Source organism: Scatophagus argus, chromosome 9, assembly GCF_020382885.2.
Source record: "Scatophagus argus isolate fScaArg1 chromosome 9, fScaArg1.pri, whole genome shotgun sequence".
In the NCBI taxonomy this organism is placed as follows: domain Eukaryota; kingdom Metazoa; phylum Chordata; class Actinopteri; family Scatophagidae; genus Scatophagus; species Scatophagus argus.
In genome coordinates this window covers 18,065,968-18,093,401 of record NC_058501.1, presented here as the reverse complement: position 1 = coordinate 18,093,401, position 27,434 = coordinate 18,065,968, and the positions used below count along the sequence as shown (strand labels likewise).

The 27,434-nt window shown below is 38.9% G+C and overlaps 3 protein-coding genes across 29 annotated transcripts in view; 1 reads left to right on the top strand and 2 right to left on the bottom strand.

The window, feature by feature from the left end:
• Window positions 1–1,522: 1,522 nt before the first annotated feature.
• LOC124064161 lies at window positions 1,523–4,381 on the bottom strand. 2 transcript variants are annotated; one of them, XM_046398354.1, is made up of 5 exons: window positions 4,232–4,381; window positions 3,584–3,841; window positions 2,920–3,219; window positions 2,554–2,829; window positions 1,523–2,441 (listed from the first exon to the last, which is right to left on the bottom strand). In XM_046398354.1, the coding sequence occupies exons 1-5, from the start codon at window positions 4,278–4,280 to the stop codon at window positions 2,362–2,364; spliced, it is 963 nt and encodes a 320-aa protein (XP_046254310.1). In that variant the 5' UTR covers window positions 4,281–4,381; the 3' UTR covers window positions 1,523–2,361. The 2 variants fall into 2 exon arrangements, with proteins under 2 accessions (XP_046254310.1, XP_046254311.1); XM_046398355.1 differs by having other exon boundaries at window positions 3,584–3,826; window positions 4,232–4,361.
• Window positions 4,382–5,060: 679 nt separating this feature from the next.
• The window catches only part of LOC124064160 (carcinoembryonic antigen-related cell adhesion molecule 5-like), a 31,548-nt gene continuing 9,174 nt past the window's right edge, over window positions 5,061–27,434 (bottom strand). Inside the window, exons 1-12 of one of the 3 annotated variants that reach the window (XM_046398351.1) lie at window positions 16,818–16,996; window positions 15,281–15,595; window positions 13,832–14,110; window positions 13,353–13,616; window positions 12,140–12,418; window positions 11,656–11,919; window positions 11,033–11,305; window positions 10,662–10,913; window positions 10,167–10,281; window positions 8,748–8,797; window positions 8,612–8,646; window positions 5,061–7,544 (exon numbers count right to left, since the gene is read on the bottom strand). In XM_046398351.1, the coding sequence (XP_046254307.1) occupies window positions 7,311–7,544; window positions 8,612–8,646; window positions 8,748–8,797; window positions 10,167–10,281; window positions 10,662–10,913; window positions 11,033–11,305; window positions 11,656–11,919; window positions 12,140–12,418; window positions 13,353–13,616; window positions 13,832–14,110; window positions 15,281–15,595; window positions 16,818–16,863 (2,406 nt within the window). In that variant the 5' untranslated portion in view covers window positions 16,864–16,996 and the 3' untranslated portion in view covers window positions 5,061–7,310. Of the gene's footprint in view, window positions 7,545–8,611; window positions 8,647–8,747; window positions 8,798–10,166; window positions 10,282–10,661; window positions 10,914–11,032; window positions 11,306–11,655; window positions 11,920–12,139; window positions 12,419–13,352; window positions 13,617–13,831; window positions 14,111–15,280; window positions 15,596–16,817; window positions 17,005–27,434 lie in introns of those variants that run through there. The other 2 variants (XM_046398352.1, XM_046398353.1) reach the window with 2 other exon arrangements.
• Window positions 19,386–27,434, top strand: part of LOC124064157 (hemicentin-1-like) — a 35,067-nt gene continuing 27,018 nt past the window's right edge. For 11 of the 24 annotated variants that reach the window (XM_046398340.1, XM_046398344.1, XM_046398331.1 and 8 more), the window contains exons 1-6: window positions 19,389–19,565; window positions 20,684–21,007; window positions 21,269–21,547; window positions 21,792–22,052; window positions 22,407–22,679; window positions 22,799–23,050. In XM_046398340.1, the coding sequence (XP_046254296.1) occupies window positions 19,520–19,565; window positions 20,684–21,007; window positions 21,269–21,547; window positions 21,792–22,052; window positions 22,407–22,679; window positions 22,799–23,050 (1,435 nt within the window). In that variant the 5' untranslated portion in view covers window positions 19,389–19,519. Of the gene's footprint in view, window positions 19,566–20,683; window positions 21,008–21,268; window positions 21,548–21,791; window positions 22,053–22,406; window positions 22,680–22,798; window positions 23,051–24,653; window positions 24,706–24,855; window positions 25,895–27,125; window positions 27,361–27,434 lie in introns of those variants that run through there. The other 13 variants (XM_046398348.1, XM_046398336.1, XM_046398338.1 and 10 more) reach the window with 9 other exon arrangements.

Below are 27,434 nucleotides of genomic sequence, written 5' to 3'. Positions count from 1 at the left end.
ATTTGAATAGTGCTTACATGACATTCAAAAAGTGTGGTAATCTCCTACATCAATAGCCTTACCTTAATTTCGGAAAAAAGGTTTGTAAACAGAAAGTATGTGGTGTAATAAAATGCTGTCATAACTCTGATGTATTGTGTTTTGAATACATGCCATATGCAAAATTCTGTTGCAAATCTGGATGCAAATATATTCTGTGTGGTTTCTCAAAATTAAAAAGGTACACAATGTACAATGATAATAATATTAAGGAGAAGAAGAAAATGAATAATGTATATTTGAATGAACTAACAGACTGAAAACAACAAAAATTCCATGGAATGCTAATGACATCCCACTCATTCCTAGTGTTCAGCCTACACGGTACAAAAGGGCCTGAGGCAGGCAGAACCTTGATGCCCTCATGTCCTGGTCCTTGTAACCCAACGCTGTGACCGGACGAGCCACATTTCCTAAAAAAATAGAAAAAACAGGAGTGTCCTACTGTACTTGACAGTAAGTTTAATGATACACACCTTTTCTGTTTGTCGTGACAACTCCGTGTTATTGCTAAATATATAATTAAACTGACTGATGCTGGTGTGGCTGCTTGGGTTGCAGATCAGGATCTACATCATATGCATGAGACACGCTCAGAAACATAGTTTTGTTGTGCTGTTGCTATTTAAGGATTAAGGATTTAGATCACTTACAGTGCACTATATAGACAAAGGTATTGGAACATGTGATCATTACACCAACAGGGACTTTAATAACATTGCATTCTAAATACATAGACAAATTTGCAGCAATTTGCAGCCATAACTGATTTCACTCTTCTGCAAAGGCTTTCAACAAGATTTTGGAGTATTTCTGAGGGAATTTTTGTCTATTCATGCAGTAGAGCATTTGTGATGTCAAAAAAGGCCTGGCTCACAATTTCCATTCCAGTTCATCTCAGAGGTGCTGGATGGGGTTGAGGTCAGGACTCTGTGTGGGCCAGTCATAAAAGAAAAGGGCCTTCCCCAAGTTGGAAGTGTAGCATTGTCATATAGTGTATTTACATTACACTATGAACATGAAGAAGATTCTTCTGAGACAAAGAGAAAATATAAGTAGCATACTGTAGATATGAGAAGTAAAATAAAAAAAATAAGTATTGATTATATGGATAAAAGGTTCTATCTCAGTGTTGTGTAGCTATTTTCCCCTAATAATTTATTATAATAGTTATTTTCCTGTGTTTTCTTTTTTCTTTCTTTGCTATGTCTTTCTGTTTCTCCATAGGGCAAAAATACCCTAAAAAACAAATGAAATGATTAAACTTTGGGACAGATAACATAAAATTTAAAACATAAAAACAACAAGTAAATATCATGGAGAGCAAATGGACACCTCATGGATATAACAAATCAATAAACAAACAGCATAAAAATTTAAATTATTATCACCATCTTTTTAATATATAACACAAAATAGTCTGTATATTAATATGAAATGGGCCATTCTGCAGAATTAGTATACTTAATACTCAACTCAGGTGTGGTATGGCAAATATTTTATTGTTGGTTTAACATAAATATTTTTTTTTTTCCAGTTTTGCTTCCCCATTCTGCTCAAATTAAACCACAGGATGCAAACTATATGAACCAGGTAAGATAACATACAGAAAAACAAAACAAAGCAAAAGGAGAGGTTGGATAACACACACATAAAGCTGCCTCTGTCTCCCTCATCTGTTTGCTCTGTGTGATTCTCTTATCTGCCTTATTTGTTCAGGTTCAGGACGGTGAGAGAAAAAAAACACATCAGTATTATGAGTCACTTACTTTCTTGACAGAGGCTGACTTCACAAAACCCTCTTTTCAGAGTGTGAGTGAATCAGTAACACATCCAGGTCAGGTGAAGTCAAACAACGCCTTAAGCCGTTTTTGTTAAGGACACTGGATTCCACTTGAAGAATTCCACACAGAATTTCAGCAAGCATTTTTCAACAGCATATGGTGACAACTGGTGCCTGATTTAACTTCACTTGTGTACTGTTGTTTACATTACTGGTTTGTTTTACTTGTAACTTCGATACTAATTTTATTGTACAACCAGATGAAATATGATGTAGCCTACGCTAACAGGCTTTTCTCTCGTCACTCTCCTAATGTGCTGCCATACTTGTGCCATACTGTTAACATATTTTCACTGTACTTTCAGACAGTATTCGTGCCATATATATTTGGAATGAATTAGTACTTGACGTTTCCAAGGCTTTATAAAACATACAGTGAATTACACATATTTACAGGAATTTATGTTAGAATATGTGAAGTTGCCACAGTTTTCCTTAAAAGAAAATATAAAATACAGTATTTAAAAAAAGGAACAGCTCTATGAATCAAAAAGCAGCAGCTGACCCAGGCTGAAGATCATTACAAAAAGTCCACTGAACTGCACCGCCTCTGATCCATCTGTATGAGGGTGAAGATGACAGGACAAATCGAATAAATTTACTGAATTTAACATTTAATTTGACACTGATGTAATAGAAGACACAAGCGCAAATACAAAAGCTGTAAGCACCTTTGACTTCAACCATCTTGGTGGCCTCAGCAGAGCGTCTAGTGGCTACGTTTTCTGCGACGCAGGTGAAGTTTTGGAAAGTACCGGGTATGGAAGGGGTCCACCTGAGCTCATTTTCATAGACTGAAAGGTGAGTTCCAATGGGGAAGCCGCTCCTGAACTGCCATTTGACAGCACAGTCCACATTCAAGCTACATCTCGCCAAGCAGGTGAATTTGCTCTGTCTGCCAGGAAACACAATGTCAGGTCCGCTGATGCTGACGTTCCATGGTTCAACTATGGAGAAATTAGAAAGTTCACTCCACTGTGTGAATGAAAATGCTTTTATCGCTGGCTTAAACTATTCTTCAGTTCATGTATACTTACAGCTGAGAAGATAGCCCAGGCTGAAAAGTCTTCTCCGCCGTGACATAATCGTGTAAGCCTCACACTGGTAGAATCCAGCATCAGAGGGCAGCAGTGAGTCAAAATGAAGTGTTGCATTGTCCGGCAGCTGCATATTTTCTCGCAGGGTCACTTTCTGTCCATCTTTGTACCAGACCACCTGATAGACCAGGAGTGGCGGATCTAAGACGTAAACTACCGTATCACAGTAACAGACCAGATCCAGTGACTTGTTGAGAGATGGGACAGTGTTTGGTGAGCTGATTTGCACAGACAATCTATCTGCAACACAGGACACCAGATGCAGTGGGAAAGCACACACATTAGAGCTAATACATAGAAATTATGTGTCACTCAAATATTGTATGCACATAATATTGGATTAAGTAATTTTGTGGGAGTTTTGGACTGAATCTTTACTTCTTATGTGAAAGTTAAAGGTGGGAGTTACTCTTTTATGAAAGCTGCAAGGACAGCTGTAACACTACCAGTGCCAATAAACTGCTTTTTGTAAACCAAAAAGGTTGTGATCCAAAGTTGTATCATAAAGTAGTAGATTCACACAAAGTACAAGTACTTCAGAATGCTTAACTTTTAGCTATCCACCATTGGACAGCTGGTGCAGCAATCCACCTGCTGAACTTACTATGAATTTCTACATTGATGGACATAGTGTTGGAGACTCCTGTTCCTGGATCAAGAATGTTGCAGTGTAATTCTACCATACTGTCCCGTCCATCCGGTGTCCAGGTTAATGTGCTCCCATTGACAGTGCGGCCCAGGAAGGACCAGGTGTAGATGCATTTTGTAGAGCAAGAAGAGGAACAGGTGAAAGTGACAATTTGACCAGCATGCACTGGACCATACCAGGTAATCTCCTGTGAGGCCACTAAACCTGGTCCCCCTGAAAGAGAGGCGCAGTCAGTATGGCTGTGTCAGATAATGTATACACCGATTAAAAGTTTTAGAACACTCCAATTATTCCATTTTTTTAAAAAATTGAAATTCTAGCAGTTCAAGTTCAATGAATAGCTTGAAATGGTACAAAGGTAAGTGGTGAACTTAGAGGTTAAAAAAAAAACTGCATAATTTTCAATAAAAACCTGGAAAAACTAGAGTGTTCTAACACTTTTGACTGGTAATGTATGACATCGTCTTTGCTTCTGTAAGTCTGTGATGGACACAATCCCTTCTCATCAGCAGATCAAAAGTTAAGCACAGACAAAACAGAAATGATTTTCAGCCTTCAGCCACCATCACCAGCTTACTTAATATCACATTAAAGATCTCTTACCCGTCAGTGCCACCAACAAAACACAGCAAAGCTTATTCCAGTGAGCCATTTTAGTCGTGTCTCTTATGGCTTACTTTTTTATAATAGCTATGAATAAGAGGCAGGAAGTTACTTTCAACACCTATTACCGCAACATTATGCACTTTCACTCCCAAATTTCATCAGAGGAATTTACCTCATTATGAAATCAATGCAGTCTAACCCTGAAAGGAAATCTGTAGTTACTGTTAACAGGTTAGGTTAGTTTTTGTGCCTTTTGTAAGTTGTGTGGTAATGTGACAGATTATTTATTTAGCTTTATTTTTATAAGTACGGATTAGTGTGAATCATAAAAACAGTAACAGGATATGTGGAAACAGGTGTGTTGAAATTGCGTGGTTCTGAACAGTTTGGTATTGAATGAAACAGTAGATGGCGCTGTCTCCACAGGAGTTTGTCATTACTTGTTGCTCCCCCCTTCCACTCCTCCCTCTCACTTTCTTTTTATCACTTTTTTTTTTATAATGCTGACTATGATATCTGTTTTTGTTAAGTAAGCAAGCATGAATGGAGCCCTATCAAACTGATTATAGTGATTATTAGTAGAAAACATAAGCTACCCTGCACCTAGTGGGACTATATGGCTCTGGCTGTAAAAGACAAATTCATGTCTGTGCTGAACTTGCTCTTGCATTTATGGTTCCCTGTAGTAATAAATTAATAACTCACACCAAGATGTGACTCTTTGCATGGTCACTGTATTTATGGACCGTACCATCAAGATTGTAAACATGAACACAAAGAAACAAACAGAGTCACACAGGAGAAAAAACAAAACTAAAGACAAATGTAAGTTAATGTAACAAACTAGTTTATTTATTTGAACAAGCATTTAAATTAAATTACAAATGTAATATTTCCAACCTGAGAATTATATTCACTGCCTTCTTTCTTTGGGCAAACCGGTCAAGCATTAATCACACATTCACATTGGAATGGCATTAAACAGTTCAAAGCTGTCAGGCTGATTAGACAGAAGTTAATGGTAAACAGATCACAAGGATACGGTTCACTATGAAACAAGAAACTCTGGAAAAGAGAGTTAAAATAACACAAATGACTTCTTAATTTAACAATGATAACAAAGTGTATTCCAAAAGAGGTAGCTATGCCTTGTGATAATGAAGATAAATATATTTTAATGGTTTATGTGCATGATTTAATGTTTTTTTAAGGGGTAGAAGCCCACTGACCAAAAACCATGAAAGCCTCCCTGAATTTTCACATTTAGTTGAAAATGTTTTAAGGTATTAAGGTTTAAGTTATAATAAGATGAGGGGTGGTTTTCATGATCAAAAGTCCATTTAATTTAAAAATACCATAATATATGAATTCATTAACTTATCCATTAATTTTCACCTGAAAATGTCATGTAAAATACATTCATTTCAAATAAGTGTGTAAGATCATTTTAAAGAAACAAAAACAAAGGATTCAGTTTCATAGTGTGGAAAAGCTAAGTAAAGTGTAAAACAAGCACATTAAAGAAAAGTCTTTTCAGTGCATGCACTGAAAGGAGGCTGATTTTGAGTTTGATCTTTAACAATGAGTAACTGATGGGGGAGGGGAAACCATTAGCTCGGTTTGGGACACTTCATTCTCTTCATGTACCTTGTTCTGAACCAGTCATTGTTTTAAAAAGGGGAAGAAGCGATTATCAGTAAAATGTGCAGTATCATATACTGTTTAACCTTGGTTCCTGACATGCTGTGGTTTGACTTTATCAACAATAGATTATCAGATTGCTGGTCAGGAACCTAAGAAAGGAGAAGTTAATGTGTAGCCTGGGTGAACACAAATGACTGTCAACCTTAATTAAATTAAAAAGTATAGAACTTTCCAGTTTCCTCCTAAAATTATTTGCTGAGATCACAAATGTCAGGTGTCAGTGAAGATTAAAATAACACCGATGATCCTACAGGAAAGGGAAGGGTCAGGAAAACAAAATCTGAGGTAACACTGTTGATTTAATCCTACACTAACTCCAAAAAACACTTCTTTATTACTTACAAAGAAAAGGATTCAAGATATTAAATGAACTTCTATCAAAAAATATTAGTGCAAACATAATGCATGCCATGCCTTAAGATAATGAACAAAATATAGCATAACTTAGGAGTGCCATAATAAAATTGAGGATGCGTGCTGGTGTGCCAAACAGGGAGTGTTTATGGCAACATCAGTTTGGTTCTATTTCCTATTGGCCATGTTGCACTTATTTGAATTACTTTGCTTTGGACACGGAAGAAGCACCTTATCATGCATTCACGTTGCAATTTTTACTGACATTAACCGTAAAAGGCTGTAAAAGTTTTATCTCTCACCTGCCTGTTGATGGACTTCAAGACTTTTTATTGGATCTGAAGATACCCATTACATAACTAATGGAAATCTCATGGAAATTCCTTTTACTTTAATTATAACTAACTTATAACTATTGTTTCTTCTTCATAAAGCTGAACTTCTACCTTCATCTTTATCTTTTGCCAGGTCATTGCAGTTCACTGCTGTACAGACAAACTTAACAAGCTCTGTCGATGCCAAGCAAAATGTCCTGAAAGGCACCACTGAAAGGTAAATTAAATATAGTTAAACAACCAAGATTTTTCATTTGGTAAGATGTAAAATAAATAGAAAAACTGACAAGCAAGCTACAGACTGCAACTGAAATTACACAGCACGCAGCACGAGTCAAGTCTGACACCTCATCAGTGTCAAACATTACGTCTCAAGCAAACAAACTGAATCACTCACTGAGAACGATTCCACTCAGATATCAGCGCTTTTCATTCACTGCACACACACTAATGGAAGGACATCAGAATTACCATATACTGTGAAAGCACAATAACAGGACAACATTGTGCTTTCTGACCTCGGTCACACCAATAACTGTCATAACCGGGTTGATTATTAACCTCTGCTAAAGTGCTTTCACTGAGTAAACTCAAGTCTAAAATAAGTTGTCTATAAATGCAATGAGAGGCAAGTGCAGGTTTCTCCAACCACGTGTCAGTTGCTTCTGGCCTCCAGTGATCCCTCATGTGTGATTCGCCCGGTTCTTGTTAACCTTAGCATAAAGCTGTGTGACGTCAGGCTGAGGAGCTTCCCTCTTGGGTCGCTGCAGGTGGGCATCATAGGTAGGAGGTGAATGTTCCACGACGGGTCTGTTGTTCACTTTGATCTGAGCGTATTCTGAGTTATTCTGCTGCCCCAGCTGGACTGTCCCACCATCTTTGTTCTTGAAAAACTTGATATCTGCATAGTTCAGCTCCTGGAGCACAATAACAAAGAGGCAATGTAAGATAACTCTGTTGATTTTGTAAGTTTAGGGAATCCGATCATCTCGGTTTGACACTCTACAACATCTAATTTGCATTTAGAGAGATACCACACCAGATACTAGCAGGTAAAAAATATGTGATTGATTAAAGGCTCAAAACAAGCTTAACTAAAACCAAGAAAGGCTGAACAGGTACATGGAGTTAAGGCACATTTACTCTTTCACTACATTATGCCCACTGAACATCTTCTTCCTGGTTCAAAGTCTGATGTCGAGCCCTGTGGTAAAAAGATTAGCCTGTCTGACTAAACAAACCTGACGACAGACTGGACACTGATATGTTAGAGCAAACTATAAAACCAATCTCACCATTTAGATTTTAACACATTTATTTCTACGGAAATTCTAAATTACAATCAAAACAGTGAGATTACACTTACTATTTTATTACAGATGTAAATACTGTACTGTACATGTAAATACTGCACATTTTCACATTTTTAATTTTATTATTTTTATTTTTATAAATTTGCTATTTTACAATATTTAATTTTACTTACCTATTTTTTGGTAGCAGGGACAAAAAGAATTTCACTGCACATTGTACCGTGCATGATTGTGTGTGTGACAAATAAATCTATCTTGTATCTTGCATCTTGTATTACTAATTTTCTTTTAACTATTACCACTACTGATGATAATAAATAAACTTTATACTTCTAACACTAAACAAAGGCACCATTTCTACTGTATCATAATGTGCTCTGCGTGAGAAAATCATCCATTATAACCTTGTACGTGAATCATTAAATGTATCACATTTTATTTTACAATTATTATTATACAATTTATTTATTTCCTTCTGCATCATTGTTCACTGACGTCTCATGATTTTTATAAAGCATAAGTCCAAAGTCCAAACATGAATTATCCACAGTCACTTGTATCCACACATATTCTGATGTAAATGCGCATGCAAATGTCGTTGTAGTGGTTGTCAGGTCAATATGGATGTACATTTTGTTGGGTGAACAGAGAGTGTGTGACGTCTTTTTTACCTCAGAGTATGTTTGGTTGTCATGACCTTCAATTCCTGTAAAGCATGAAAGATGATGGTGCTTACAATGATTTACATTTACAGGAGTCTATAATAATGTATGAATAAACAAACACACACACTTGTTGTACACTTACTTGTGGGTCCGGTGGCCGTGTTTCTATTGGAGGGCTTTTTCTGCTGTTTTCTGTTTTGAGAGAAAATGACACATTTAAAAGGTATTATTGGATTTGATGAGCAGAAAGATAATAATAATAATTCTAATGATAATATTACGACCCCAATTCCAACAAAAGTTGGGACGTTGCATAAAACATTGCTTTATGCAGTTTTACAAAGACTTGCTGAGCCCATGTACAAATATCTTTCTATCAATCATGCAATGTTTCACAAAATGCTGAATCGGGCTCCATCTGTGACGTGTTCAAACAGTTGTTTTTTAATGAACATTTTGTCGTCTTTTGTTGCTGTTGTTCAGATAAAAAATTAAATATCTATTCACAGTATATCGGTTATATATGAAAATGTGTGATCAAATTCTGCTTTATTTGTATTTCACACAATGTTCCAACTTTTTTGGTCGGGGTTGTAGTAATGGTAGTATTAATACTCAGTAACCAGATAAACAAATTAGATCTGTTTTGATTATCACATGTCAGGGCCACATTACCCTGGACTTTGTGTATATTATTGGACTGCTTTAGGATAGTACATCTCTGTGTGGTAACCTTCGTTCTTGCGTTTATTATGAAAAATCAATTTAACTTTTACCTCCTGTGTCAGGGTGTGTGTGGGTCCATTCTTTTGTTTTAGTGTCCAGCAAATCACATTTGCTGTGCGTCACACGTGTCATACAGTGTTGAAAGTCAAAAAATAGCCTGATATCAGCACCAGTACATATTTTATATTATGTTACTGTTTGGACCACAAAAAACAAAGAAAGCTAATAGTTAAGGGTAGTTCTTTCTCAAATATAGCTCCAAGCTATCACCATTATAACTCAAACGATCAATTCTAATTTTAACAACTGGTATTTTAATAAGTTAAATATTTATAACTGACAAGAAAATATGAGGTTGTACAGTGTCAAGGTGCAACTCAACTGAGAAGAGCAGAATGGTAAAGGCTTAAGACTCTATAGAGAATATGTGTTGGCAAGAGACTCTTTGCTGAATATTAACCTTGAGTAAATAAAATTTTACTGTCACAACGTCAGCCAGATTGCAGTTCCACATGTTCTGCTCTCATGTGCTTGCTGTCCTGTTTGCACACAGGACACTTTCTCCCGCCCAACAGCAACCCTTGTGTTCACGCCGTTTCCCATCAGCTGTCCTCCACCACCCAGCTACACACATGGTCCCACTGCACCTTTAATCCTGCACCACATACTGTACTATCTGCCTGATCATGTACTTTCAACTCGGCGGCCCACTTGTGATCTCTGCCTGCTACGCCTGTACATGATCGCTAACGTTTGACTTACTTAACCTGCCTAGCCTCTGAGTCATGTTTTGGACCCAAACTTTAAAGCTATCTGAAAGCTATATTCCACTTACTTTTTTCTATAAACGTAGTATCCTCCACCACCAGCTGCTCCAAGGATGACTAACACTGCGATTACTATCCCAGCAATGCAACCACCTGAACAGCCTGATGTTGTGGCCGAGTTGCCTGAAACAATAAAGGGCAGAAGAAGATGATTTTTACATCACTGAGGAACTCTTTGATCATACCTGTGGATACAAAGCATATAATAATCTGCCCCTTTAGGTGTCTTCACAGCTGGCCAGTTCTGTTCTGTTCCATTGTGGGTAATGTAGGTGTCAGCTTTTAACAAAGTAGATATCTCAGCATGAAGAACTGTGAGACTTAATTTTACTCTTTTAAAGGACAATTCAGTGGAGTTGTTGCATAAGATTTAAACAAATCCAACACATTTAGTTGTTAGAAATTAATTTATGAGAAAAAGCTTGAAGAAGCAGGTGTATAATACTGTGGGCTACAATATGCAAGACCATCAACAACATGTGAAATCAACACCATCTTGTTACCTGTTACAGATAATACGTGCACCGCCGATGACGTTCTCTCAGTTATTTTATTTGTGACTTGACAGGTGTATTCGCCGCTGTCAGAAGGCTCAGGTGTGTTTTTAGTGAACACAGCAGAGTTGTGTATCTCCGTCCCATTCAGCATCCAGGTGTAACTAGCAGATGGGTTGGACTCAGCAGAGCAGGTTAAATTTATGGCCTGTCCAACATGTACCTCACTTGGACCTGTGATTTGAACATTGTCTGGTCCATCTGAAAAACAGATAAAGTCCTTACAGCAGTGTAAGTAATAAAGAATATCAAGCCTGTTCAATAAGTGACTTAAAAATCTAAAGTCTTGTGTTGCAGGTACACTGCAGTTTGTTACCTACAGTTAACATCCATGGTGAATGTAGCTTCCTCAGCGCTGAATGGGTTACTGACGTTACAGGAATATGTTCCACTGTCTGTTCTCTGTAGAGGGTGAACAAACAGCCCTCTGTTCTCGTCATAAACCATCATGTTGTCTGCCAGGATCAGATCTGAGCCATCCTTCTTCCACCTTCTGTTAAATACAGTGCCAGCAGCCTCACAGGTTAAGTTGACAGACTTCTTCTCAATCGGCAGGTTTGTTGTCGATGTCAAAGAAACACCTGATATTCTCTCTGTTGGGCAAAAGATCACAGATTTTGTGTGAGTCTACAGACTTGTGACTTTTCCCGTGTCGGGTTGATGATGAGAACAAATGATGATCAGAGATTTCACCACAAGTCTGAGCTGTTTTTGTGTCCCCCAAACTCCTCACAGCAATATGTGACTCTTCAGCTGCTAAACGCTCCACTATGTTCACCACCCACACATGTATGGATGTTTTTAATGAGTGTTTTCTCATCAGAACAAAGATGTTTTATGTTTTTACTTCACTTAGTTTTATGTATTGTTTTTCAGATTTTTTTTAAATAATCATGTTAAATCACTCTGCTACCCATACTTTGCCAGTACAATTCAAACTTACCCAGTACAGAGACAACTGACAGCAGAGACGTTTCATATCTCAGAGTTTTCTGGTTAAAGGCCTGACAGCTGTAGTCTCCACTCTGACTCATCTGAATGTTTGTCAGTCTGAGCTCTGCTCCAGTATCAGTCAGCTGGTCTCCATTCAGAAACCAGTAAAACATGGCAGCAGGTCTGGAGTCAGCTGAGCAGGACAGGGTGATGTTTGATCCGACTGCATAGTGTTCATGTGGTGAAGATGTCAAAATAATATTTTCGGGGCCATCTACAGTGTGCAGCATATGAGGAATAAAAAGAAAAACAAAAGGAAAAATGATGAAGAAGTCATGTTCACGGCTTGAAGAAAATGCTACACAACATGCAGCCGAGCCTGATGTGAGGCTTCACTGCACCACCAAGCTCAAACATTGCAGTTTGTACTCAGTGTAGAGAAAGCTGCATGCACAGAGTGCAAGATACTGAGCACGAGCAGGTCAGTAACTCACAGCTGATGGAGAGGTTTACTTCATTGCTGCTGTCATTACTGACAGGATTGGACACGAGACACCTGAATGGTCCCTGGTCATAGCGGGTCACACTGACTATAGTGAGGGTGGAGCCTCCATCAGTGAGCTGAACTCTGTCACTTTCTGTCACCTCAGAGCTGCTGTTCAGCCAGAGGAAAGAGAGGGAGGATCCAGAGGAGGAGCAGGTCAGTGTGACGGAGCTGTTGAACTCCACCAGGTCTGTGCTGCTGGCAGCTAACATTACATTGGAGACTGGCTCTGTGGGTGGAAAACAACATGGTGGGAAACTTGGTAACACACAGCACAGACACAGCAGAGGGAGGATCCAGAGGAGGAGCAGAACAGACTGCCAGAGGTGTGGAACTCCACCAAGTCTGTGGAGTTTGAAATTGCCACGACATTGGCAACACACACTGTAGGTGAAAAACACAGTGGGTTTTATGCTCACCAGCTTTCTTGTCTTAGAAAGGGAACATTTTTCAATAGATGTGAGCAAAGTAAAGTATGGGAATGAATTATTTTAATGCATTTGACTTAGATGAACACATGCAGTCACGAGAATGTGAACTTTACCATGAGACTTGACTGCTAGAAAGTTGATTTGTTGCTCTGACTGTCATCATATTACAATATTAAATCTGACACAGCACAGATCACAGTCCAGGTGGGATGGACGTAGCTGTCCAACCCACTCTACAAGTTTAATTATTACATCTTATCCTTCCTGATGTCTGTTTATTGGTGCAAAACTTAACCAGTGTTGGCTAACCTCACAGGATGATCACGTCTAATTAGCCACAATCACATTCAACAACACAAAAGTTAGTCTTAGTTGTGAAAGGCAGTGCAGTCTGACCAGATGAGACTGCTGTAAAAATACTGTAATTCTATCAGATAATGTGCATTGACATCATGATTTCATTCAGTCATGACTGTCCTCAGTTTGAACATCTTCTGCATTTGTTTTCCACTACTTTTGCTGCATTACAGGCCACTCCAGAAAGTATTACGACCTGAAACGTTTCCTCATTCTGTCACCTCTCAGTTGTCTCTGTATGAGCATCTTGAGTGCAAGAATCTGTATGTACTGTTCTTCAATGTTTTCAGTGCAATCTTTTCATATTTAAGAAAGTTTAAACTGACCACTCGCTTGTTATTGTATTTCTTTGTACAAATGCTTTTTCAAACTTACCCAGTACAGTCACAGGTGAAGACTGAGACGTTTCATATCTCCCAGTTTTCTGGTTAAAGCCCTGACAGCTGTAGTTTCCACTCTGACTCATCTGAATGTTTGTCAGTCTGAGCTCTGCTCCAGTATCAGTCAGCTGGTCTCCATTCAGAAACCAGTAAAACATGGCAGCAGGTCTGGAGTCAGCTGAGCAGGACAGGATGAAGTTTGATCCGACTGCATAGTATTCATGTGGTGGAGATGTCAAAATAATATTTTCTGGGCCATCTGAAAGCAGGGGAGACAACAAAGACTAAATCAATAAATACTGCAAAAAAGACTTTCTAAATAACACTGACTGTACGATGATACAGCTGACATTTAAGAACAAAAACCCAAATGAAAATTATGTCAGCATCCCTCCTGACTAAGTTGTGGCAATAATCTAAACTCTCTCAGGTATTTGCATGAAGATGCTGAGCACACGCAGGTCAGTAACTCACAGCTGATGGAGAGGTTTACTGCAATGCTGCTGCCATTACTGACAGGATTGGACACGAGACACCTGAATGGTCCCTGGTCATAGCGGGTCACATTGACTATAGTGAGGGTGGAGCCTCCATCAGTGAGCTGAACTCTGTCACTTTCTGTCACCTCAGAGCTGCTGTTCAGCCAGAGGAAAGAGAGGGAGGGTCCAGAGGAGGAGCAGGTCAGTGTGACGGAGCTGTTGAACTCCACCAGGTCTGTGCTGTTGGCAGCTAACGTTACATTGGAGACTGGCTCTGTGGGTGGAAAACAACATGGTGGGATACTTGGTAACACACAGCACAGACACAGCAGAGGAAACACTGCAGCAGCTGGTAATGAATTGCTTGTTTATCGAGGGCTGCTGAGTATTCGTGGCTGCTGCTCTAAAGTTCACACGAGCTCCTGCAGCTACAAAAAGCAACATTTGTTCACATGTTATTTGAGGACAAGGATACACAGACCAAAAAGCTTTTAGGGGTCTTCACAAAAGAATTTGCTATTACACAGAGAGATTCATGATTTAATCTTTTTGTGAATCAATTTGCAATATAATGACACTGATATCAACAGATTTTGAAAATATAAATTTCATTATCAGTGAAAACCCATCTTCAAAAATAATTACACAATGAAGTGATCTGAGTATTAAAAGTTATTCTTGTGATATTGTAAAACTTTTGCTTCACCACAGCTGACCAATGACAAATGCTCTTCACGACCCTTAATGTAAAGTTGAAAACATGCTGCCCTCAACACTTCACATTTCCATAAGAATGCTGTGTTACAGTTAAGGAAATGTGTTATCAGAATCACAATAAGGACCACAAAGAGCATTAATGAATGGTTCATTATTGTTAAGTAATGTTTACACAGTATATCATGCACAATAATTTACAAGTTGGGCTAAAAGTTAAAGAATGTCAACATAAAGGAACAAGCAAATAAAAATCTACTAATATCACTTCAAACCTTCATAAAGTTTAATGCTTATTATTGTATTACTTAACTGTTAAAAAGAAATGTTGATTACTGTATTAACTAAAGTTGATAACATCTTTATAAACTACTAGATAATGTCTAATTGATATCTTTTATCATGAACATTCAAACGATTTCTACATCACCAGTCAATTGTTAGTTCATTCAAATCCTAAGTAATCTTAATTAATGTATGATTATTGTGAAGCATTAGCTCTAAATACTGATGGGTGCACAGAAAAGACCCAACTGAGTCCCACCACTTCAGACCACAAAAAGAGGAAAAAGCCCAGAAAAAAAGAAAAACAAAAAACAACACAAAAATCTGTCATGTGAAATAACCAGAAGTAACATAAAGTAATTATTATTATTACATTATGCAATAACATAATTTGAATATATCTGACAGCACTGAAAGAGTGAAAACACGTGAAACATTTGCTCACCATAAACTCTCAGTGTGGTGGCTCCATTCTTTGCTAGTTCTCCCTGTCGTATAATGAAAACGCTGTATTCTCCAGTGTCATTTAAATTCACACTCCAGAGCTCCAGAGATCCAGAAGAAGGGGAGAAGGTGATCCTGCCTTCATACTCTGGTGCAGTGAAGGTTTCACCAGTAAACGTGATTATATTCTTATTCTGATTAAAGTTCCATATGACTGTTACAAGTGGTGGAGTCAGTGTTGGGGTGAACGTCACCGTCTGTCCCACAGCTGCATTCAGAGGAACATCTGGCAACACACCAGCTCCTGTGGTTAAACCTGCATGGAGGAGACAGTTGGGTCTGAGAAAACTGAGTTCTTGTACCTACAATGAGTAAGTTGAACTGAGTAAATCCATCCATCCATCCATTTTCTATACCGCTTATCCGTCAGGGTCGCGGGGGAGCTGGAGCCTATCCCAGCTGACTACGGGCGAGAGGCGGGGTACACCCTGGACTGGTCGCCAGTCAATCGCAGGGCCAACACACAAAGACAGACAACCACACACTCTCACACTCACACCTGGGGGCAATTTAGAGTAGCCAATTAACCTAATGTGCATGTTTTTGGTATTGTGGGAGGAAGCTGGAGTACCCGGAGAAAACCCACGCAGGCACAGGGAGAACATGCAAACTCCACATAGAAGGGCCCAGACCGGGATTCAAACCTGGAACCCTCTTGCTATGAGGCGACAGTGCTAACCACTGCACCACCGTGCTGCCCCTAAGTAAATTCATTTTGTATGAAATTTCTAATTTATCAGTAACTGAAGAAAGTATGTGCTGGTTGAGCAAACTGAACAGTCTGACATTCAAAACTACCTGTTTAAACCACTGACCAAATGCATTGTCTATGAGGGAGGCAGTGAACAGGTAGCTGTCTGCCACTGGAGACATGGAGACTAATTGCTGGTCTGAATAACGAGTAAAGTCTCAGGGCCTGTCAGGGGCCTCGGCCCCGTGGGCAAATGAACTGATGAGCAGACACAAGGACAGAAAGAGAGATACAAGAACGAGATCCAACTGTAACCCAGCAGGAATATCAAAGCTGGATCACATAACCAAATACAATAAGATGTTGACACCTGCTAACCAGTAGGTCTGATATGTTTCAAAGAGTCACTGAAACCATGCAGCTTTGGATTTTATAGAAAAATCTGCTGTTATCGGAGCTGTTATTCCAAATAAATGATGAAATAAAGCTATCTCGCTATTGTTTTAAAAAAAATCACATTTACATTAATAGAAAAGTCTATACATGTCCTTATTTCCTAACCCGCGCACAATGGGAGTAAACTTAAATGAACTCTTTGTTTCAATAATTTTGGCGGTTAAAGTTTCGTTAGTTACAGGTGGTCCTCTGACTCGAGGAACAAAAGCTCAAGTTTTGCTTCTTAGCCTTAAATGAACTCTCTGCATTTCAAAGCATTTCAACAGCTCAGTGGCCGACAGAAAATGTACTTTAAACAAGGACAGCTGAAAAAGTTGAAAAAATTTCTTACCCGTACAAACCACAGAGAGAATACAAAGCAAAGGTAAAATCTCCATTGATATCTCAGTGAGATCTTAACAGATGAGGGAAGGTCACCAGCCAAGCCTTGACTGTTCTCATGCATGTAAGCTCTGGTGATATGACTTCGTGAGGGCAAAGCTGCCTACGTGTTGTTACAAACTGTCTGCATAACGAGGTAAACCCGGTGAAGCTGCAAGCTGCAAACCAAAGCTGCAAGACGTCGCCCCCTGTTGGTGTGACCAGGGTTGTACTGGCATATTGACGTGTGATGAAACAGGTAATATTCCTGTGGTATTAGTAACCCCACAGACAACAGCTCATACTGATTTGGTAATTGGCTAGGTTCATTCTAAAGGTTTTACCACAAATTTAGACATTAAAAGATGCAAGTGTATTTAATTAACCTTTAGTATGCATGTAGAAAAAGAAGCTTAGTCAGTGTTCAACCATTAGTTTGTTCTAACCAAACCTAGTTGGTCGCTGAATTTTGTTAAATTAACATCATATTCTATGAGCAAAAACAGAATGTTCAACAGACAGGGACAGTGAGTGTCAATCAAATGCTATTAATCCCAACATTTTCATGTGTCAGGTGGTATTTGATGTGGTGAGTGGTGAGGTCATGTGCAAAATTAATAAAGCTAATAACCATCAATAAATGTATGAATGAATATTTTATGTTAATTAAAGTGTGACCTCATAAATAAACAAACTTCTGGTTTATTTTCACAGATTCAGCTTTTCTTCCCTATTTTGTTTTAATTTGTTTTATTTTTGTTTGTGATGTTTATCTGTTTTTGAGATTATGCACGACAAGACTAACAGCCAGCAGCTCTGTGAAGGGTGCTTTGAGCTAAATTATAAACATCACTATGTTACATGTAAAATGCTCACCAAGACATTGCTGACATTCTGATGTTTAGCGGTTATAATGTTTAACATATTCATCAGCGTAGTTTAACACTGAATAATAAGCACTACAAACAAAGTGCAGCTGAGGCTATGATTACAAATGAGTTATTACAATTCATTCTGAATGGAACATGATGGTCTGAATTATTCATTTCCATCCATCCAGTTATGTCATGAATAAATATCATGATTGTAATGATTTGTGGTATTTTACCTCAGGCCACTAGGTGTCAGTAGCGTTCCTTAATGAGATGTAACTTTAGGTAAAAAAAAAAGATTAGATTTAGACCAGACAAAGCACAGTTAACATGTAATGTAATGTACTCCGTCTTAATAAAAGAAAGATTTTGCTGCAATCCAAATCAAATAGATCTTGCAATATTTCAGAGTACAAGTGAGGACTTTGATCCACTGGTGGCACTTGGAGAGGAAAAGTCAGTCGATCACTAAAGTCATCAGGATTCACTCTCTGGGCGTCTCAGTTTTATGTGAATCCATCAAAGAAATAAACAAAAAACAAATAGGACACAGAATTTTGTCTCAGTCTTGGTACTGATGTCTTTGTGTCCTGAAGTCACTACTCCACCACTTGGTCACTGCTTGTATCTGCTTACTTTCATCTCTGACACAAGTTTGGTCAAATGTACTCTGATGTGAAGCGTCTAACTTCAAACTCAACGAACTTTTAACTCCAAAGTGTCCTCAGCTGAATTGCTTCAGGACATTATCACTGTTGACTGCTGAACTCTGAGTCCTGCTGTGTGTTTGTAATGAGAAGATGCACTCCAGTCTGTTAAGAAGAAGAAGAAGAAGAATCAACTTTATTGGCAGTATATATATTTTTTACATACACACACTGAATTCGTCTTCTGCATTTGACCCATCCTTAGTTGAACACACACATGCAACACCCGGCAAATTACATGCAGTGAAACACACACAGGAGCAGTGGGCAGCATCAGGCGCCCGGGGAGCATATTGGGGGGTTAAGTGCCTTGCTCAAGGGCACATCAGCCAGCTAATAGAGGGGGGGAGTATTTTTCGCATTAATCACTCCACCACACCCAAATTTTTCCTGCCCGTCCAGTGGGGGAATCGAACCGGTGACCCTCCGATCACAAGCCGCTTCTCCAACCTCTAGGCCACGGCTGCCCCACGTTAAGACGTTTCAATGGTGCATAGAGAAACCGTCTCGTTTCTGAGCGGCTTTTATACATCCAAGCAATTATTCAGAATGAAAATCAGCCAATAACGATGGGTGGTCATCAGTCAGAGCACCTTTTGTTAAAAACAAACCAATAAAATGGGGAATTTTTATATGACTTTATGATGACTATTATCTTTGAATGACGGAACCTGAGGGGATCAAAGGTTGCCTGATACAACAGGAAATACCTGCTACCAGTTTCCATATTGTAACCTGTAACTTCAAAATACTAAACTACTGTGAATAAACCCCTCAATGTTTAGTCAAACTGCAACACTCACTCTTATGTGACCTTCATAAAAATGTAACTCCTTCACAAGAGGAACTTAAAATCTAATTATTGTTGTTAAATTTGCTCTTTGAGTTGTTAATCATCAACAAGGTGGACCTTGAACATTGTTATATGAACCTTTCACAGGCACGATGATGGGAAACTTCCCATCACAGAGTAGCCAACTTCCTCGTACTCCCTTTCATATACTGAAATCAGCATTCAATGTGCTCAAACTGACAAAGTGAAGCAGTGTGAGCTCGTTTTTGAATTGGTCAAACTTGATGAGGCTCTGAGTGAAATGGAAACGGCTGTGATTCACTTCATCGTTCTGGGAGTCGTCTCACGTGAGCTCTTTAAACTTAATGTAACAGTAGATGTGGAATTGGGTGTGATTATTATTTTATTATTTAAGTGTACTTCCTTGAAAACCTTTATTTGAGGAATATTAGTGAAATGATATTATTTGTATTTCATGTAATTATTTATGGGTTGATCTTTTATATTTTATTTGTGTAATGTTTTGATTATTACAGTTTTGTTTTGGGGGTCAGGTAAGAGGAAATATAGGTTCCTCTGTGTTTGTAGGGGGAAGGTTTTTTCAGGTAAAGCACGAAGAAAAGGAGGGTAGGGTGTGTGCAGGAAGTGTGGCTGCTGTCGGGAATGAGTTGAGAGACGCTGTCTCCCGTGTTGTTTATTTAAGAAAGCAAACCAAAAGAGACTGTGCAGCCTGTTATTCCCACTGCCCCGGGAGTGTGCTACCTTTACCTTCACCTTACTTTTACTACCACAAGAAAAGACAAGGCTACATTAATACAGCAGATAGAAACGTGTTTATTCACTCAGCTGTTGTATCCCTTCCTTATTTTGCTCTGGGAGATAAAATGTTTGTGATAATGAGTCGTTCACTTTTTTTCCCATAAGATGGTATGAGTTTATCTTACTGATATAAATGCATCTAGACATTAGGACAGTCCACATTCTCTGTGGATGGAGATCTTTCTCTTATCCCTGTACCTATGTCTCTTATTAGACAATGAAAATTAGTAAATGCGGACACATAACAAAAATCTTTAATCCACAATGCAATGCAAAAATACCATCACAACTCAGTATAAAGCACAGTGGATTCTACTGTCAGACTGTTCTGTGTCATGTAACGATTTAGTTTGATAGATAATTGACTACTTTCAACATGAAATGAAGTTTATTATTAATTCAGACAAGATAACAAAGGCTGATCTCTGTTAGCACTTTTAAAAACAAGCATCAGTATATTGAGGCTGCAATACAAATAGAAGCTCAGCCTGTACTGTATATGTACACTCAAAAAGACACGAGTCTAGAAAAAACAATCAATTTCAGTCAGTCAGCTTTCAGTTTTGACTTTATGTCAAAGTGTGAATTAAGCACATCATCGTGTGTCCTCATTAAGTCCTCTCAGACCTGTGACTGTGTCTCTCAGGTTTAACCACAGGAGCTGGTGTGTTGCCAGATGGTCCTCTGAATGCAGCTGTGGGACAGACGGTGACGTTCACCCCAACACTGACTCCACCAGGAAAACCACTTGTAACAGTCATATGGAACTTTGATCAGAATAAGAATATAATCACGTTTAATGGTGTAACCCTCATTGCACCAGAGTATGAAGGCAGGATCACCTTCTCCCCTTCTGCTGGATCTCTGGAGCTCTGGAATGTGAATTTAAATGACACTGGAGAATACAGCGTTTTCATTATACGACAGGGAGAACAAGCAAAGAATGGAGCCACCACACTGAGAGTTTATGGTGAGCAAATGTTTCACATGTTTTCACTCTTTCAGTGCCGTACAGGGCCCCAGAGTGCGACCGGTTTGGTGGCAAATACGACCAAAATTTTCAAGAGTGCGACTAATATTTTTTCTCGCAGGAGCTCATGTAAACTTTAAAGCTGCAACCACGAATACTCAGCAGCAACAAGCGATTCATTACCAGCTGCTGCAGTGTTTCCTCTGCTGTGTCTGTGCTGTGTGTTACCAAGTATCCCACCATGTTGTTTTCCACCCACAGAGCCAGTCTCCAATGTAATGTTAGCTGCCAGCAGCACAGACCTGGTGGAGTTCAACAGCTCCGTCACACTGACCTGCTCCTCCTCTGGATCCTCCCTCTCTTTCCTCTGGCTGAACAGCAGCTCTGAGGTGACAGAAAGTGACGGAGTTCAGCTCACTGATGGAGGCTCCACCCTCACTATAGTCAATGTGACCCGCTATGACCAGGGACCATTCAGGTGTCTCGTGTCCAATCCTGTCAGCAATGGCAGCAGCAATGAAGTAAACCTCTCCATCAGCTGTGAGTTACTGACCTGCTTGTGCGTCTGAGCTGACAACATCTCCATGCAAGAGAGAGAGAAGAAAAGAGAGAGTTTAGAGAGAGTTTTTGCCACAACTTAGTCAGGAGTGACGCTGACTTGTTTTTCATTTGGATTTTTGTTCTTAAATGTCAACTGTATCATTGTACAGTCATTGTAATTTAGAAAGTCTTTTTTTTCAGTATCTATTTATTTATTTGCTCTTGTTGTCTCCCCTGCATTCAGATGGCCCAGAAAATATTATTTTAACATCTCCACATGAACACTATGCAGTAGGATCAAACATCACCCTGTCCTGCTCAGCTGACTCCAGACCTGCTGCCATGTTTTACTGGTTTCTGAATGGAGACCAGCTGACTGATACTGGAGCAGAGCTCAGACTGACAAACATTCAGATGAGTCGGAGTGGAAACTACAGCTGTCAGGGCTTTAACCAGAAAACTCTGAGATATGAAACGTCTCTGCTGTCAGTTGTCTCTGTACTGGGTAAGTTTGAATTGTACTGGCAAAATATGAGTAGCAGAGTGATTTAACATGATTATTTAAAAAAAAAAAATCTGAAAAACAATACATAAAACTAAGTGAAGTAAAAACATGAAACATCTTTGTTCTGATGAGAAAACACTCATTAAAAACATCCATACATGTGTGGGTGGTGAACAGAGTGGAGCGTTTAGCCACTGAAGAGTCACATATTGCTGTGAGGAGTTTGGGGGACACAAAAACAGCTCAGACTTGTGGTGAAAACTCTGATCATCATTTGTTGTCATCATCAACCCGACACGGGAAAAGTCACAAGTCTGTAGACTCACACAAAATCTGTGATCTTTTGCCCAACAGAGAGAATATCAGGTGTTTCTTTGACATCGACAACAAACCTGCCGATTGAGGGGAAGTCTGTCAACTTAACCTGTGAGGCTGCTGGCACTGTATTTAACAGAAGGTGGAAGAAGGATGGCTCAGATCTGATCCTGGCAGACAACATGATGCTTTATGACGAGAACAGAGGGCTGTTTATTGACCCTCTACAGAGAACAGACAGTGGAACATATTCCTGTAACGTCAGTAACCCAGTCAGTGCTGAGGAAGCTACATTCACCATGCATGTTAACTGTAGGTAACAAACTGCAGTGTACCTGCAACACAAGACTTTAGATTTTTAAGTCACTTATTGAACAGGCTTGATATTCTTTATTACTTACACTGCTGTAAGGACTTTATCTGTTTTTCAGATGGACCAGACAATGTTCAAATCACAGGTCCAAGTGAGGTACATGTTGGACAGGCCATAAATTTAACCTGCTCTGCTGAGTCCAACCCATCTGCTAATTACACCTGGATGCTGAATGGGATGGAGATACACAACTCTGCTGTGTTCACTAAAAACACAACAGAGTTTTCTGACAGCGGCAAATACACCTGTGAAGTCACAAATAAAATAACTGGGAGAACGTCATCGGTGGTGCACATATTATCTGTAACAGGTAACAAGATGGTGTTGATTTCACTTTTTGTTGATGGTCTTGGATATTGCAACCCAACAGTGTTATATGTTAATTTGAGAAGCCGCAGGCTTATTCAAGCTTTTTCTCCCAGATTCATTCCACCAACTAAATGTCTTGGATTTGTTTTAATCTTATGCACAAACTCCACTGAATTGCCCTTTAAAAGAATAAAATCAAGCATCGCAGTTCTTCATTCTAAGATATCTACTGTGTTTAAAGCTGACACCTACATTACCCACAGTGGAACACAGCTGTCCAAAGTTTGGTCAGAGATTTGAATCTGTAACGTACAGTTGCCTCAGGCAGAGATGAGTCATGGATGACGGAGGTGTTGGGACCTCACATCATCTAACTGATTTGAGGAAATTCACCAGACTTCTCACAGCAGTACAAAAGCATATAGCAGTTGTATTCCCCAAGATCAGTGAAGAGAAATCTGTAAAATCTGCTGATGTAGTTCACTTTACATAGTTGTTTTGTGTTGGAATTGTTATTACTGTTTAATTCTAGTCAAAATAAGCAGGTTTCATTGTCTTAAAATAATAGAAGTAGATGTTACTGCTACAAAATAGTGCAGCTTCCAAACCAGCGTAACCAGTTCATTTTAAACATACTTTTGTGTACTTATGTGCCTCCATACTTGCAGTCTCACACATGCACAGTAATTCGGTGCTAAGCTGTGACCAAAGACATTCTAATAGGAAGAACTCCCACTCCCACGCCGGTGTTGTTACAATTAATTTTAGATTACTTTTCCCATTTAAATAGCCAAGTTTTGTGGGACCAGTCACCTGAAAGGGGAAATTATTTTAGTCTTTCTATCCACATGTATGATGAAACAGTTTTCACAATGATGTGAAAATCATATTCTTCTTCCCTTTCTCCCAGTCAAAACATCAGGCTGTTCAGCCGGTTGCATCGCTGGGATAGTAATCGCATGTGTGGCCGTCCTTGTAGCAGCTGCTGTTGGAGGATACTACATTTGTAGAAAAAAGTAAGTGGAAAATGGCTTTTAGAGCCAAAAGACGGAAGAATCAAAGAGATTGCTGGTAAATGTAACAGCTTCTATTACCAAGTCTGAACCCAAAGACATGACTCAGAGACCAGGCAGGTAAAGTTAAAAGTTCAGTTTAAGTTATGGTCAGAAACAAACAAAAATCATGACCAGACAGGCAAGGAAGGCCAACAAAGCTGTGAATGAATGTGAATAGACTTAAAAAAATAATTAAAGATAACACTTGAAATAGATAATTGGTACAAAAAAACTGAATGTAACGTTGGTGTTTTATTGCGTTGTTACTGCATTAACTCACAAATAGATGTATGTTGAAATTTAGAGACACAGTATATCTAATGGTTTTCATAACATTGTGGCCAAAAATGAGCCAGACCCAAATTGGTTACTGTGTTGACTACAACTGGATTGCATAATCTTGTCTCAATAATGTTTTATTTTAATATGTAGACACAACAACAAAGCTCTTGCAAGAGTAAACTTCAGCAGGTCAAAATTTAATTGAACATATGCTTGGATGTAATCAGTGAAAATAATGTAATCATATTTTTCTTTGCCTACCAATAGGACATGAGGAGCGTTATGAGAACAAATAAACGCACAGTCTTTCCATTTTAAGGTAAGTTTAGAACTTATTTTGATGCTCTCGTCTATAGAAAAGAAGGAGATGCACCAAGAAAAGAAATCAAAATACTCGTAAAGTCCTCACCTGCAACAGGAAAAGACCCCAGTGTTTTTAGAACTGATACCATTTTGCTTCTGTCTTTAGGTTGTGGATGTTCAGTGAAACTCGGCAGGAGCTGGATTACGAATGTATATGAAAGTCTTAGTTGATTGTTGGCCACTAGAGGGCAGAAGAGCTCCATAGAAAGATGACACATGTGGCAGCCATGAAATATTATCGCCTTAGTCATGTTTATAGCTAATGTTTAAGCATGTAATTTTTCAGTGTATATCTAATGCTTACTTATATTTTTCTGTTTTCCCATTGTGTCCAATCTTAACCTTGTAAATTGAAAATTATTTGGTTGTTTAATAATAATATGACGTACAGTATATGCAAGTATATCCTGTTGTTATTTATTTGAACAAGGGAGAGTTAATCGTCAGACTTCAGAGAAATGTGGTCTTATGGCAGCTGCCTGAATAATGAGGTGAATCCTTGATGCAGAGCACTCTGATGCCAAAAGCTGCAGTGTGCTGCCCTCCTCTGGTCAGACTGCAGTTATTCTGCCAGTCTGTTGGAGGAAAGACGTGGAGCAAAGTGGGACTGATGTTGTTTACTCAGCAGGATATCTTCGTGGATATTTGGAGGTCAAGGATAGGTTGTCAAAATGAAATAAAATAGTTAACTTGTTGATTTTTGCTCAGATCAGTTGATTCACCACTATGGTCAACAATGAATATCTCAACAGCTACTGGATGTACTGCCGTGAAATTTGGTCCAAATATTCATGTCCCCTTTGGGTTAAATTTTCAGAATTTCCCCCCAACAGCTTTATTGGCTGTGGACTGTAGTCTTGCCCCTAAAACCTCTGACTTGATCAAGCCATTGCATGAGGTTCTGGTGCTCAGAATATGCAGTTGTGTGCTATTTGTTTGTTAATGGAGGTAATAATTAAGCAATGCCAGGCTGTGGACATCTTGGTGGCAGGTTTCATTTACTGCAGATCATCTCAGCGCCACTCATTTTGTTGTAGCACAAACCTAGACAACAGAAGGTCAGATGACGTTAGGAGAGAACCAAATTGAGTGATACGCAATGAATTATTAACTACTCAGGTCAACCATTCTTATGTTCCTCTCAGGTAAGAAATGTATTCGATTTTCAAATTCATCATCCACAAAACTGGAGGTTGTGAAATGGTGGGAGCTACGTTCATATTTCAGCTTCTCTTTGACATGGAGACGGTGCACTGCCTGGTCTGATTTAGCTTTTCATTTCTTTTCTTTGTTCGTTTTCCCTCCTTTGGTGATTGTTTGTCCCACCCTGATTGTTTTCACCTGTGACCAGATCCAACTGTATTGACATACCTGCACTCTCCTTGTGTGTTTTGTCAGTTTGTCTGTGTTTTGTGCCTTCAGTTTGCTGCTTGCTCTGAGTTTCCTGCTTTCTTTTTTTTTTTTTTGGGAAAGATTTCACTGTTTGGATAATTATTACCTGACCTCCGAGGCGCCTCTTGTCTTCATCTGTTTCCTTTTTCGAGTAAGTTTATGTTATTAAAGTTTCTTGGTTCACCTTCTTCCTTGTGTTGGTGTCTGCATACTGTGTCGTAACTCATTTCAGGCTGAGTGGAATGCCATTGGTCATAAACCAAAGTATGTGACACATGGAAATGTTGATCTGATGATGAGAAGTTGGGAGTTGAACATGACAGTCTGAATTGCAATCCACCCAATAGTGAGTTGTCATGACATTTCAGTAATAGCTGATAAAGGTCCTTAAGTTTCATTCTCATGACTCTCATTCATTCTGTCTTCTCCTTCCCGTGGGAATCCATCAAACAGTTGAAATATTTTAATCTGGACTAAAAACGTGCCCCGGACAAACAACACTGTATTCCTTACTATTAAAATGTTTAGGGAACTCAATTCAAAGAAATAGATTTAAAACAAAATAAAATCTTATTCGCAAACAGTAAAGAAAAATAAATAAATAAATAAAAACCCAAAACAGAATTAAGAAAAAACAAACAGGATTTTGTCACAGTCTTTGTATTGAGGTCGTTGTGTCCTGAAGTCACTACTCCACTAATTGGTCAGTGCTTCAGTCTCATTACACAAGTTTGGTCCAATGTACACTGATGTACAGCGCTGAGTCCTGCTGACTGTTAGCAACGTCAAGCACACTAGAAGACACAATCCAGTCTGTTAAGGTTTGTTAGCATGCTGAATGCTAGTACCAGTAGTACTACTCTGAGTAAACCCCTCAATGTTTAGTCATTCTGCAACACTTATTCCCATGTTGACTTATGTAACACCTTCCCAATAAGCCGTTACATACACCTAGTGATTAATACCTCGTTAATCATGAACGAGATCGACCTTGTAGATCATTAGATGAACCTTTCAAAGGTACTGCGATGGGGAAATCCCCATCCCAAAGTAGCCAACTTCCTTGTACTTCCTTTATATACTGAAATCAGCATTCGATGTGCTCAAACTGCCAAAGTGAAGGAGTGTGATCTCGTTTTTGAATTGGTCAAACTTGATGAGGCTCTGAATGAAATGGAAACAGCTGTGATTCACTTCATCGTCCTGGGAGTCGTCTCACGTGAGCTCTTTAAACTTAATACAGCAGATAGAAACATGTTTATTCACTCAGCTGTTGCATCCCTTCTTTATTTT